General features: G+C 39.3%; 1 protein-coding gene across 1 annotated transcript in view; it reads left to right on the plus strand.

Moving 5' to 3' along the window:
• WWC2 (WW and C2 domain containing 2) overlaps positions 1-14704 on the plus strand; it is a 538330-nt gene extending 523626 nt beyond the window's left edge. The window contains 1 exon segment of the mRNA XM_053700248.1: positions 13711-14704. Within this exon segment, the coding sequence (XP_053556223.1) occupies positions 13711-13777 (67 nt within the window). The 3' untranslated portion in view covers positions 13778-14704.
• The last annotated feature ends 545 nt before the right edge of the window (positions 14705-15249 follow it).

The raw sequence follows: 15249 nt of genomic DNA on the forward strand, positions 1-15249 counted from the left end.
GTGGAAACTTCGAAAGATTTACTATTTGCATCTCATCTGTATTATGAGTTTCTAGTAGTCCCTGAACCTGCCTCTCCTCGATCTTCCCCTTTCCAAAGATCTCTCCTGATTGTAATAATCCCTTCTCCCTCTTGTCTGCCTCATTGGATATCTCCTCTCTCTTGTAGATTAATTGCTTTGACCTCTTCCTCTTTCTCCCGCCCCTTCTTCTCCATCTTTTAAGTAGGGGCCTGGTGGGTTTTTTGATACATTGTCAGCCTCTACATCAGAGGCATCTGTGCCTGAATCATATGATTCTTTTTGAGATTTGTATACATAAACCCTATCCTTCCTATAGTCCTCCTGGTCTCTTAATAATTTTCGACACTTTCTTAACTTTATATCTGCTTGTAACCTAGATATACTATTTTTTGTCTCCTCATTTAGTTTCTCAAAGTTTTTGTCCTTTTCAAATAAATTTACATTTGCCAAAGCTAGATCCGCTTCAATTTTTACCTTCTCTAGTCTTTTGTCATTTCTAGATATCATCATACCCATTAGATCTAATGAAAGTGTGGATAGCTTCCCATTCCATTCTGTTAAGAATGCATCCCCTTCCTCATCTTCCTTAGTTCTTGCACCAGGATCCAATAAAAGGCGTAGGCCTCTGTGTATAATTTTATTTTTTACATAGTTGTTCAAACTTGAATTTTCTGCTCTGATCTTTATTTGTCTATTTAGGCATTGTCTATATTTTTTAAAAGATGAAAATACATTTAAAGACTCGTTGTTTGTGTCATTTATTTCTATGCTGCTACTTTGTGAGAGCGATTCATTCAATTCAGCTTCCCACACCTCATCTGACATGGTGAACGCCATCCTACCATAGCTAGACATTTCACACAGTGCCATCAATCTGATGCATCGCAGCTAAAAATAATGGGGATTGATAAGGGTATTGTGAATAATAGAGGTGGTGATAATGATACAATGTTATTTACAGAAAGAGACTTGTTGGATCTATATGCTAAAAACTAGATATCCTAGAGGTTTAAATGAGAGGTTGGAGTTCGCTTCATTTCTCTAGGTATATTAAGAACTAGAAAATAATAAAATCTGTCATGGTGTTTGTCATATCCTGTGCGTTTTGATGATACATTAAAGGGTACAATTATGTATATACCATAATCTTATCTAGATCAGGTATTACGGTACCTATGATCACGAAAATGTTCTAGGTATGCCTCTTCTACAATGATGTAATGAATAGAGGAGGAGTTTTGGGTATTAAAGGAAGCACCTAAGCCTGAACAAATCAGCCCTGATGAAGCCCCGATATGTTTGGAGCAATATAGGGGTGAAACGTACGTAGGCATGCTCCCTGTGATGCCACACAGATTGACCATTGGCATGAGGAATCCCACAGATTGCTTTGCACCAAGATAATAAAGCACCTGAAGCAGCGAAAGACAACACCTGTTCACAAGCATGAGTCAGCTCTTGATTGTACGCAGTGCACACCTGAGCGCCCCAGAGATGGCGGAGGAAAAGTGAGCCGTTTGTTTGCTGGACCCGAAAAGATCCCTGCCTGTGTATGAGAATATGCACGAGTGAAAGATAAAGGGACTGGAAGCAACCGCTCACAGCCTGGATGTGAGCACCTCTGCTTTGTGTAGTCTGCCCTGGAAGAAGACATACAGCCTTGAAGAGGCGGAGTAGCGCTGGACTAAGCGCAGTATATGTATACCGGGAGATATAACAGGGGACTCACCTGAAGAAACGGTAACCTAAAATATATGATTTTTACAGTAACTTTTAAGTTGAGAGCAATATGGAAAGAAATACTGAAGATATTTGTTTGCTGTTTCACTAATACGGGACATGTTTGTTTCTACAATGGTGCTATATGTGTGCAGAATGATATCTGCTAAGCTAGCAAGAGAAGTTCAAATAGACTTTCATAGTTAACTCTTGCTATACATCTTTGGGACTGCTATATCTTGCTAACCAAGCTGAGAAAGTCAGCGGCAGCTGTATGTTGTTGTTTTATGCGATTATGCTATAGAGATATCTGTGTAAATCTGCTACTATGTATTTACATATTACTGCTTTCATTTCATTGCTATTTTAGGAGCAGACGTTTTTGCATTTTCTCTATATAGCTGTCTGCTATATGAGGTACTTTATCTGTTTGAGTTAACATTAGATTAGACTGGCCAGTCAATATTATGTGCTAGGCATCCATTTTAAATGTGTTTTCATTATGTGCAGGTTTCTGCTCATTGATGGGACAGAGGTCCGCTGCTTGTTGGATCTTTTTCTGAAATAAATAAATTTATATGACCTTTTTCTCAACAAAAGAGTGCTGAAATCCCTTACTTTCTTTATGACATTTGTCGAAATTCATAATTCTATCTCTCTTAAAAAGGTTTGATAAATATATATAGGTTAGTAGGACAAGTGCACTCTCACGAACAGTATCACGATTTGCCAGGGTGCATGAATGTGGGTAATAATAGCAAAAGATAGAAGACAGCACTCTCTGGTCGTAAATACAAAGGTTGTTTTAGACCGGTCTGAAGAAGGGGAAGCTTTCCCTGAAACATCACTACAAATAAAACAACCTTTGTATTTAAGACCAGAGAGTGCTGTCTTCTATCTTTTGCTATATATATATATATATATATATATATATATATATATATATATATATATATATATATATATATATATATATATATATAAATAACAACATTTTAAATTAGGGGGAGGAAAAAGGTGAGTTTAAAATCCTCCACTACGCACAAAATATAGAGAAAATAACTCATTGTGTTGTTGTGTTTTGCCCGGAAACAACTTCACCCAGCAGTGATTCAAACTTTCTCCCAGCTGATGAGTGGCGATAACCATGAAACAGTCTGTCCTGGGATAGTTATGAATCACTGCTTTAACCCTAGCTAAGCTTATAAACTGTGTGAACAGCGATGCTTTGGAGTATTCTGTGGGAATAACAGGCCTACTGGCCTGTCTAGATTTGTTAATGAACTTCACAATGAGTTATTTCTCTCTCTCTCTCTCTCTGCAAATGATCATATACTAATGTAATGTTAAGCATGTCATTTTTGCTTTATTGCTTCTACCTACAAGGTCAGTTACAATCTATTGGCTATTTGCTCCCGATAAGGCTTCTTGGTTTTTGGACAAATTGGTCAAAATGTTTTTAGAGTGATCACTTTCGCAAATGGACCGGCAAATTAAAAACTCACAGCTGCGAACGTGTTTTTAATAGATATGTTTCTGAAAATGAGTTTTTGTGTGTTAAGTACTTGTTGTCAGTATATAACCTGAGAATCCACCTGAAACTAGCATATTTAATGGCACTTTCACAGCTTTTAAGGACAGTAAAGTTATTTTGAATTAACCCCTTTTTTCAGTGTTTAAAGGAAATGGTAATTTACATGTGTGAGATTAACCTATTGGAATCCAAGTCCATCCTGCTCATTGCTAAACAATATGAATGCCACTTGTATATGGACATGATTGGCATACTGAGCATGGTAGCTCAATGCCTATATTGAGACACTTAGGCCTAGATTTAGAGTTCGGCGGTAAAAGGGCTGTTAACGCTCCGCGGGTTTTTTTCTGGCCGCACCATAAATTTAACTCTGGTATCGAGAGTTCAAACAAATGCTGCGTTAGGCTCCAAAAAAGGAGCGTAGAGCATTTTTACCGCAAATGCAACTCTCGATACCAGAGTTGCTTACGGACGCGGCCGGCATCAAAAACGTGCTCGTGCACGATTCTCCCATAGGAAACAATGGGGCTGTTTGAGCTGAAAAAAAACCTAACACCTGCAAAAAAGCAGCGTTCAGCTCCTAACGCAGCCCCATTGTTTCCTATGGGGAAACACTTCCTACGTCTGCACCTAACACCCTAACATGTACCCCGAGTCTAAACACCCCTAACCTTACACTTATTAACCCCTAATCTGCCGCCCCCCGCTATCGCTGACCCCTGCATTACACTTTTAACCCCTAATCTGCCGCTCCGTAAACCGCCGCCACCTACGTTATCCCTATGTACCCCTAATCTGCTGCCCTAACATCGCCGACCCCTATGTTATATTTATTAACCCCTAATCTGCCCCCCACAACGTCGCCGACACCTACCTACACTTATTAACCCCTAATCTGCCGAGCGGACCTGAGCGCTACTATAATAAAGTTATTAACCCCTAATCCGCCTCACTAACCCTATCATAAATAGTATTAACCCCTAATCTGCCCTCCCTAACATCGCCGACACCTACCTTCAATTATTAACCCCTAATCTGCCGACCGGAGCTCACCGCTATTCTAATAAATGTATTAACCCCTAAAGCTAAGTCTAACCCTAACACTAACACCCCCCTAAGTTAAATATAATTTTTATCTAACGAAATAAATTAACTCTTATTAAATAAATAATTCCTATTTAAAGCTAAATACTTACCTGTAAAATAAATCCTAATATAGCTACAATATAAATTATAATTATATTATACCTATTTTAGGATTAATATTTATTTTACAGGCAACTTTGTAATTATTTTAACCAGGTACAATAGCTATTAAATAGTTAAGAACTATTTAATAGTTACCTAGTTAAAATAATTACAAATTTACCTGTAAAATAAATCCTAACCTAAGATATAATTAAACCTAACACTACCCTATCAATAAAATAATTAAATAAACTACCTACAATTACCTACAATTAACCTAACACTACACTATCAATAAATTAATTAAACACAATTGCTACAAATAAATAACATTAAATAAACTATCTAAAGTACAAAAAATAAAAAAGAACTAAGTTACAGAAAATAATAAAATATTTACAAACATAAGAAAAATATTACAACAATTTTAAACTAATTACACCTACTCTAAGCCCCCTAATAAAATAACAAAGCCCCCCAATATAAAAAATTCCCTACCCTATTCTAAAATACAAATATTACAAGCTCTTTTACCTTACCAGCCCTGAACAGGGCCCTTTGCGGGGCATGCCCCAAGAATTTCAGCTCTTTTGCCTGTAAAAAAAAACATACAATACCCCCCCCCAACATTACAACCCACCACCCACATACCCCTAATCTAACCCAAACCCCCCTTAAATAAACCTAACACTACCCCCCTGATGATCTTCCTACCTTGTCTTCACCATGCCAGGTTCACCGATCCGTCCTGGCTCCAAGATCTTCATCCAACCCAAGCGGGGGCTAGACATCCACTGAAGAAGTCCAGAAGAGGGTCCAAAGTCTTCCTCCTATCCGGCAAGAAGAGGACATCCGGACCGGCAAACATCTTCTCCAAGCGGCATCTTCTATCTTCTTCCATCCGATGACGACCGGCTCCATCTTGAAGACCTCCAGCGCGGATCCATCCTCTTCTTCCGACGACTAGACGACGAATGACGGTTCCTTTAAGGGACGTCATCCAAGATGGCGTCCCTCGAATTCCGATTGGCTGATAGGATTCTATCAGCCAATCGGAATTAAGGTAGGAATTTTCTGATTGGCTGATGGAATCAGCCAATCAGAATATAGTTCAATCCGATTGGCTGATCCAATCAGCCAATCAGATTGAGCTCGCATTCTATTGGCTGTTCCGATCAGCCAATAGAATGCGAGCTCAATCTGATTGGCTGATTGGATCAGCCAATCGGATTGAACTATATTCTGATTGGCTGATTCCATCAGCCAATCAGAAAATTCCTACCTTAATTCCGATTGGCTGATAGAATCCTATCAGCCAATCGGAATTCGAGGGACGCCATCTTGGATGACGTCCCTTAAAGGAACCGTCATTCGTCGTCTAGTCGTCGGAAGAAGAGGATGGATCCGCGCTGGAGGTCTTCAAGATGGAGCCGGTCGTCATCGGATGGAAGAAGATAGAAGATGCCGCTTGGAGAAGATGTTTGCCGGTCCGGATGTCCTCTTCTTGCCGGATAGGAGGAAGACTTTGGACCCTCTTCTGGACTTCTTCAGTGGATGTCTAGCCCCCGCTTGGGTTGGATGAAGATCTTGGAGCCAGGACGGATCGGTGAACCTGGCATGGTGAAGACAAGGTAGGAAGATCATCAGGGGGGTAGTGTTAGGTTTATTTAAGGGGGGTTTGGGTTAGATTAGGGGTATGTGGGTGGTGGGTTGTAATGTTGGGGGGGGGGTATTGTATGTTTTTTTTTACAGGCAAAAGAGCTGAAATTCTTGGGGCACGCCCCGCAAAGGGCCCTGTTCAGGGCTGGTAAGGTAAAAGAGCTTGTAATATTTGTATTTTAGAATAGGGTAGGGAATTTTTTATTTTGGGGGGCTTTGTTATTTTATTAGGGGGCTTAGAGTAGGTGTAATTAGTTTAAAATTCTTGTAATATTTTTCTTATGTTTGTAAATATTTTATTATTTTCTGTAACTTAGTTCTTTTTTATTTTTTGTACTTTAGATAGTTTATTTAATGTTATTTATTTGTAGCAATTGTGTTTAATTAATTTATTGATAGTGTAGTGTTAGGTTAATTGTAGGTAATTGTAGGTAGTTTATTTAATTATTTTATTGATAGGGTAGTGTTAGGTTTAATTATATCTTAGGTTAGGATTTATTTTACAGGTAAATTTGTAATTATTTTAACTAGGTAACTATTAAATAGTTCTTAACTATTTAATAGCTATTGTACCTGGTTAAAATAATTACAAAGTTGCCTGTAAAATAAATATTAATCCTAAAATAGGTATAATATAATTATAATTTATATTGTAGCTATATTAGGATTTATTTTACAGGTAAGTATTTAGCTTTAAATAGGAATTATTTATTTAATAAGAGTTAATTTATTTCGTTAGATAAAAATTATATTTAACTTAGGGGGGTGTTAGTGTTAGGGTTAGACTTAGCTTTAGGGGTTAATACATTTATTAGAATAGCGGTGAGCTCCGGTCGGCAGATTAGGGGTTAATAATTGAAGGTAGGTGTCGGCGATGTTAGGGAGGGCAGATTGGGGGTTAATACTATTTATGATAGGGTTAGTGAGGCGGATTAGGGGTTAATAACTTTATTATAGTAGCGCTCAGGTCCGCTCGGCAGATTAGGGGTTAATAAGTGTAGGTAGGTGTCGGCGACGTTGTGGGGGGCAGATTAGGGGTTAATAAATATAACATAGGGGTCGGCGATGTTAGGGGTAGCAGATTAGGGGTACATAGGGATAACGTAGGTGGCGGCGATTTGCGGTCGGAAGATTAGGGGTTAATTATTTTAAGTAGCTTGCGGCGACGTTGTGGGGGGCAAGTTAGGGGTTAATAGATATAATACAGGGGTCGGCGGTGTTAGGGGCAGCAGATTAGGGGTACATAAGTATAACGTAGGTGGCGGTCGGCAGATTAGGGGTTAAAAATTTTAATCGAGTGGCGGCGATGTGGGGGGACCTCGGTTTAGGGGTACATAGGTAGTTTATGGGTGTTAGTGTACTTTAGGGTACAGTAGTTAAGAGCTTTATAAACCGGCGTTAGCCAGAAAGCTCTTAACTCCTGCTATTTTCAGGCGGCTGGAATCTTGTCGTTAGAGCTCTAACGCTCACTGCAGAAACGACTCTAAATACCAGCGTTAGAAAGATCCCATTGAAAAGATAGGCTACGCAAATGGCGTAGGGGGATCTGCGGTATGGAAAAGTCGCGGCTGAAAAGTGAGCGTTAGACCCTTTAATCACTGACTCCAAATACCAGCGGGCGCCCAAAACCAGCGTTAGGAGCCTCTAACGCTGGTTTTGACGGCTACCGCCGAACTCTAAATCTAGGCCTTTATATTTTAAAGTAATGTATTTTTAATATTTAAATTTGTTGATTTTTAAAGCACTATATTCCTGTTTGGTGTGATATACAACTGAAAACAACAAGAAGAACACAGGTTTCTATTAGAAGGGACCTCCCTCACTTCCAAAAATAGATTTAAATAGCACAGAAAATATAAAACATGAAACCACTCCTTTGCAATATTGTAGCCTTATAAAAGATGTTCAAACAGGATTGTGCCTTTGTGAACGTGTTTTCTTTCTAATGTTAGTGAGAGGCCACAAATTCCTTTTCTTACATATGGGAAATACAACACCTAGCCACCAGGAGGAGACAGTGAGAGAGAGTACACAGCATCATTCCTTACTGTTGGGAAATACTGAACCTGGCCACCAGGAGGAGGCAAATACACCCCAGCCAAAGGCTTAAATACTCCCCCTACTTCCTTCCTATCCCAGTCATTCTTTGCCTTTCGTCACAGGAGGTTGGCAGAGAAGTGTCAGAAGATTCGGAGTAGTTCCTTATGAAGGGTATCTACCCTTCAAAGTGGGACTGGAGTTTTAAGTAGACTTGTCAGCCTCTCAGTGAGAGCTTTGACAAGAGTCTGGAGATGCAGGGAGAGTCTTTCTGTGAACCTATCCAGACTCATATGAACAGCTCCTAAGCAATCAGTGTTGACGAGTTTCACTGCCGGCTTCCATCACTCAAGTCCATGTGAGGAGCGATGCTACAATACTGTCACACTTGAGAGGTTGTGTTTCTGTTCCACGGCATAGATTCTAGTAAGATTATTTTATTTTTTACACATATGATAACGCCATAAGACAGGGTCACAGTGTGGCTCCTTTAATCTGTATGGAATCAAGGATTCTCCTGGGGGGATTATTGAACAGTGGGGATTATTCACATAAATGTATTTTATTATGCTGCGGCATGTGTGAGATTTTTTTTTTGTGCTCAGGCAGATGTTGGAACATACAGGTTTTTACTTTAGTTTTTTGAGCTGCACAGCTTGAAAGGATTGGCATGCTTTTTTTGCTCTTATAGCAGGGGCGGTCCTGCATTGTGCACAATGTGACCGGGTGGTGTCACACTTTATTTCCTCTTTCCTGACCGTGCTGGTTACCGGAGAAGAAGCGGTTTCTCTGTTTTGCCTGGGTCATAGGAGGTAGTGAGTGTCCCAGCCATCGGGGGTAAAAAGGTGCCGTTCTTTCTTATTAATCAATAGTCAGCTTTGTAAACGCAAGCTAAGGAGGATTCTGATGCGTTAGAGGGTATTCCCTCTTTACCTAAGTCTAATACCTGTCTGTATTGTGAGGAGGCCGCGGTACTATGTTCCACATGCCTTGATAAAGTAATCAGGTCAAAAAAGGTTAATATGTTTGATACCACTGAGCCATCCTCATCTGAGGAGTCTCCCTCCCATGAGATGCGCACCCTACAGTCATCTCCTAATACACATGCAGCTACCCGTAGCACTCTTAATCCTCCATATGGAGGGGGCCTTTTACTGCCAGACTTTACTGCGCTGTTACAAACGGCGGTGTCTGCGGCCTTTAGTGCTTTACCTCGCACTGCTAAGCCCAAGCGAAAGGTCAAATATTGCTATCCTTCCCAGGGGTCATCCACTAGTTTGTTTGATTTATCTGATACGAGATTATCCAATGATGAAAGCGCCTCTGATACTTCAGAGGGCACACTTTCTGGGTCGGAGTCTGCTGCCTCTAAACCTCCAGCTGTGGAGGAACCAGACTTTAGATTTAGGATTGAACATTTATGCTTTCTGTAGAAAGAAGTTTTGGATACGTTAGAGGTTCCAGAGCCCAAATTGCCTGAGGAACCTTTTGATTCCTAAATTAGATAAGGTCTACGAGGACAGGGTTGTACCACAAACTTTCCTGGTTCCTGTAATGATGGCGAACATTATTAAGAATGAATGGGAAAGGATTTGTTCTTCCTTTTCCCCTTGGTCTTCCTTTAAGAAATTGTTCCCGGTCCCGGACTCTCAATTGCAGTTTTGGGTTCCATCCCCAAGGTGGATGGCACTATCTCCATGCTTGCTAAACGCTTGAGGATAGTTTATCGTTCAAAGAGCCCATGGATAAGAATGGATTAGAAGATAGAAACTCTGTTAAGAAAGATGTTTCAACATACAGGATATTTGTTTCAACTGGCAGCGGCTTCTCAGACGCTTGGTTTGGGGTGGGTCCTGGAGGTCATTGCTCAGGGATACAAGATAGGTTTTCAAGTCTCATCCACCCAGGGGCAGATTCCTCCTTTCAAACCTGTCTTCCAGGGTTTCTGGGGTGCATGAGGGATCTATCCTCCCTAGGAGTCATTGTCCCAGTACCTCATGCAGAAAGAGGTTTGGGATACTATTCAAACCTTTTTTGTGGTCCCAAAGAGGGAGGTAACTCTCCACCCGATTCTTGACGTAAAGTGCTTAAACAAATTCCTATCTGTCCCCTTGTTCAAGATGGAGATAAGGTCCATCCTTCCCAGGAAGGACAGTTCATGACCACTATAGATCTGAAGGATTCTTACCTTCACGTTTCAATCCACAAGGAACACTTCAAGTTTCTAAGGTTTGCGTTCCTAGACCAATTATTTGGACGACCTATTGGTGCAAGCTCCATATTTAGAATTAGCGGTCACTTACACAGAGAAGTTACTGGTATCTTCAGATGCATAGTTGGTAAGCGCCCTTACTCCTCACACGAGAGTGAGTTTCAGTTGGCCTGTTGTGCTCTTTAATCTACTCTTTGCCCTTCTGTTGCAAAATGCATGGAGGTAGTGGGCCTTTGGTAGCTGCCTCAGAAGCAATTAAGTTTGCTCACTTTCATTAGCGGTCTCTACAATTGTGCATGCTCAGAAAATGGAATTGATCACTCCAATCTATCTCCAGTGATAGAACTGGATCAGGTCACAAGAAGTTCCCTGTCTTGGTGGATGCCTCTAGAAATCTTTCTTCGGAGCATGAGTTTTTTGTGCCCGTCCTGGGAGATTATTACCACAGACTGGAGTTTGTCCGGCTGGGGGGCAGTCAGAGAGCTCAAGTAGTCTGGTCCTCTCGGGAAGCGTCTCTTCCCATAAACATACTGGAGTTTAGAGCGATATTCAGTGCCTTAAAGGGACATATAACAAGTTGGGATAAAGACACATTATAATAATATGTACTTTAATTACTTTACCTGCAAATTTATACAGCAGTGCCTCACCATTAACCCTTTCTATTAAGTTTCAGAATTATACAGCTCTACCTCTCTCCACACAATTCCTCTTATGGCTGCATCTATTTCTACATTTGATTTGCTAGAATGCAGAAGTACACACTCATTATCTGCTGGAGCACGCCTATAAGCAAATAAGCTGCTGTGAAATACAATGCCTGTGTTTCTGATGCTAAACACTGATAATGGGAGATGGATCAGACTACTCCAGACAGCATGGCTATGTAAGTCATTTTGCTTATTTTTTTAAATGATTTTAAAATACTTGCCAGCATTTTTTAAACAATTTTTTTTATGCAAACAATTTTTACTTAATTAGCCCTTTTAGGATTTGCACAGATCTCAGCATGTTTTATGGCACTTTAACTACATAGTCCCAGATATGTTCCGGGCGTTCTTTCCAATTTCAATCGGACATCATCATTACGGTGGCATATGTCAATCATCAAGGGAGAACTCACAGTGTATTAGCCATGAAGGAAGGGTCTCACATTTTGAAATGGGCAGAGAGCCATCAATGTCTGATATCAGCTATTCACATTCCAGAAGTGGAAAACTGGGAAGTGGATTACTTAAGCAGACAGACTCTTCACTCTGGTGAGAGGGCTCTGAACCAGGAAATATTCAACGAGATCGCTCAGGGGTGGGATCTTCCAGAAATAGACCTTATGGCCTCTCTATTAAATCACAAACTTCAGAGATACGGCTCTTAGGCAGAGTTAATAGATGTATTGGCAGTACCTTGGAATTATCAACTTGTTTATTTGCTTCCTCTGACTGTCCTTCTTCCGCATGTAATCGCACTGTTGAAGCAGGAGGGAGTATCTGTGATTCTCATAGCTCTTGCGTGGTCACAAAGGACCTGGTATGGAGATCTCATAAGATTTTCGTCCGCTCCTCCGTGGCATCTTCCTCCGTGACCGGACCTTCAGTTTTAGGGTCCTTTTCTTCATCAAAATTTAGATTCTCTGAGGTTGACTGCATGGAGATTGAATGAATGATTCTAGCTCAGAGAGGCTTCTCAGAGTCTGTTATTGATACCCTTATTCAGGCACGTAAACCGGTCACTATATGTATACACCACAAGGTGTGGAAGGTGTATTTGTCTTGGTGTGCGGAACATGGTTTTTCTTGGTGAAGGATCAAGAATTCAGCCCTTTCGGTTTTATTTTAACCAAGAAGTTGGCACGGCTGCCTGATGTTTAGTCCTTTGTTTAAGCTTTAGTTAGAATAAGACCGGTCGTTTTTTTAATCCTATAGCTCCTCCTTGGAGTTTTAATTTTGTTCTCAAAGTGTTACAGCATGCTCCTTTCGAGCCTATGCATGGTCTTGATATTAAACTCCTATCTTGGAAGGTTTTATTTTTCTTAGCTAACTCTTCTGCCTTTCGGGTTTGGAGCGGTTTGCTCTTTAGTGTGATCCTCCTTATCTAATTTCTCATATGGCTTTTCTTAGGACCAAGGTTGTTTTTTACATAAGGTGGTTTCTTCAGCTAACATAAATCAGGAAATATTTGTTCCATCTCTTTTTCCCAGATCCTAGTTCTTCTAAGGAGAGAATGTTGCATAATTTAGATGTGGTTCAGGCTTTAAATTTCTACATTCATGCTACCAAGGAATTTAGTCTATCTAGTACCTGTTTGTACTTTTTTCTGGTAAGCGCAGGGGTCAGAAGCCCTCTGCGGTTACTTTGTCTTTTTGGTTGAGAAGTCTTAGTTGTATGGCTTATTTGGAAGCATGGGCAGCAGCCTCCGGCTCGTATTACTGTTCACTCCACTTGGCTACATCTTGGGCTTTCAAGAATGAGGCTTCAGTTGAACAGATATGTAAGGCTGCCACCTGGTCCTCTTTACATACATTCTCTAAATTCTATCGGTTTGATGTTTTTGCCTCAGCTGAGGCATTGTTTGGGTGGAAGGTTCTTCAGGCAGTAGTATCCAGTAATTAGGGACTGCATCGCCTTTTATTATCCCACTCTTAGCTTGGGTATAGTTTCCTATATGTAATAATAGTAATTCATGGACTCTCACTACCATTAGAAAGAAAATATAATATATGCTTACCTGATAAATTGTTTTGTTTCTTGGTAGTGTAAGTTCACAAACCCGTCCGATTTATTAGCGGTGGCAGTCTTATTGGCACTTCTATACCCCCTTTTTTTAAATCTCTGTTACTTTTCTCTGTCCTCGGTTTGAACTACTGGGAGGGGAAGTAGGAGAGATAGTTCAATGCTTTCTTTGGGGTGTCTTTGTCTTCTCCTGGTGGCCAGGTATTGTATTTCTCATATGTAAGAATAGAAATTAATGGACTCTCACTACCAAGAAAGAAAAGAATGTATCAGGTAAGCATAAATTATATTTTTAAAAGAAAATTAGGTCCTGGCTCTCTGGATTGAAGTCTCAAGACAACAATGGGTGCCCTCCATTTCCCTTATGTGTGTATATATTCATATTTGTCTATGAATATACTATGCTATATATTTCTTGTTTTATTAGATCGATAGATGGATGGATGGATGGATGTTAATTACAGCAGTGTTACAGCAACCACATTTCTGGGATGTTTATAAATAATTAAACAATTTAATTATCCTGCCTTTATTATATGTACACTATTATACGCTTGTTATACTGTTTATATTATATGTTTAAAGTGTACTCTGTTTTTTTTCTTCTTCAGGGAGAAGATTGCATACTTCACTAGGGCAAAGATCAGCATACCATCTCTATCAGCTGATGATGTATAGTTTTTTTTCTCCATAGCCGTATTTTTCCCGTCACTCGTCTTTTTAGATAAACTTTTTTGTAGTATAGCTATTTGCTTTTATGATAAAAAAAATAATATTTTTTTACACTAGCCTACAATTTGTAAAATATCTCATACCGAACTATTATGTCTAGGAAAAAACACCAAAAACAAATGGAAAAAAAAGCAAAACAAGAAACCAAAGTAGAGTAATTTGGTACACTTCTGGGGGTTTTGTACAGTTTGTATGTTCAGTATGCATGTATTCTTAATACTTTGTAAAAATGGAGCAAAGAAACAGTTACAGTAACTACCTAGTTAAACTGTGCTATGCTCAAACGTATTACATTCAACAGACTGGTTTAATTATCTTCACTCTTTTCATGTAAGATAACTGTGAAAATGGCCAACAAGCCAAGAAATCTAATTTTGCACCAGAGACTGACTTTTTTTTTTGGAGTAAAAATATTTTTTTAAAAATGAAAGGCTGCATTGCGCAACAGGTACTTGTAAGTTCCTCTGTAGTAGCCTGACTCCTTTGTTACTCATTATCCTATAATAATGAGAAGAGCACTTGTACGTCATGGTGGGCATACACCAGCATTAAAATAAGTAAATTGTTACTTAAAACGAGTATAACAAACAACACAGCAAGGCACATCATTACAGCTAGGTGCACTAGTTCAAGGGACATTTAAAACAAAAAAGCAAACTATTTAACCGTATTAAAATATTTTTTGTGTGAAAAAATATTAAACTAAAGCTGTTAAATAGATTGTGGAAAGTGCATATTGATGATCAGTTGCTCACTGGCTGATCATCTAGCAAAATTATATATATTTTTTCAGTACAGGAACATCCTTATGAAAAAAGTAATATGTTTTAAAATAACCTCTTTTCTATGCAACAAAGAAAAAAGACCCTTCCACTTTGTATTTTCTTTTTTTTTTTGCGTGTAATATTTTGCATTCCCATCTACATCCTATTGCATTTATTTACCTTATCAAGTTATCAGGAGATGAGGAGTATCACAAACATATGTGAAGTAAAGAAATACCTTGCAGCTCCTCTGTTTAGCACTGGAACCTGTTAATATTGGCTCATGGTATAATCTGTACTTTGCTGTTTAGAGCCTTCACTTCTGGATATTGCTGCCCTTAGCACCACAACTGAAAGTCAAATGACACAATTGTAATTTTGTGCACTGTAACAGCTAAATATTTTTTGCAAATATTTGCTGCCCTTAAGGATCCTATGAGAAGATTGATATTTTTGGCACAGGCTGATATTGTTTGGGCATTTACATTGGAGGACACCTGTAAATGAAATGTTAGCAAAATGATTTATAGAAAATTGCTGATATTGCAACAAGGTACACACAGAATAAGCACTTATGCAAAATTAATGTGTAAAGCGAGAAGCATTACTACAGAATTTTAAAAAAGTAACTTTTATATATTGTTTTAATTGTTT

This window comes from Bombina bombina, chromosome 2 (genome assembly GCF_027579735.1).
Source record: "Bombina bombina isolate aBomBom1 chromosome 2, aBomBom1.pri, whole genome shotgun sequence".
In the NCBI taxonomy this organism is placed as follows: domain Eukaryota; kingdom Metazoa; phylum Chordata; class Amphibia; order Anura; family Bombinatoridae; genus Bombina; species Bombina bombina.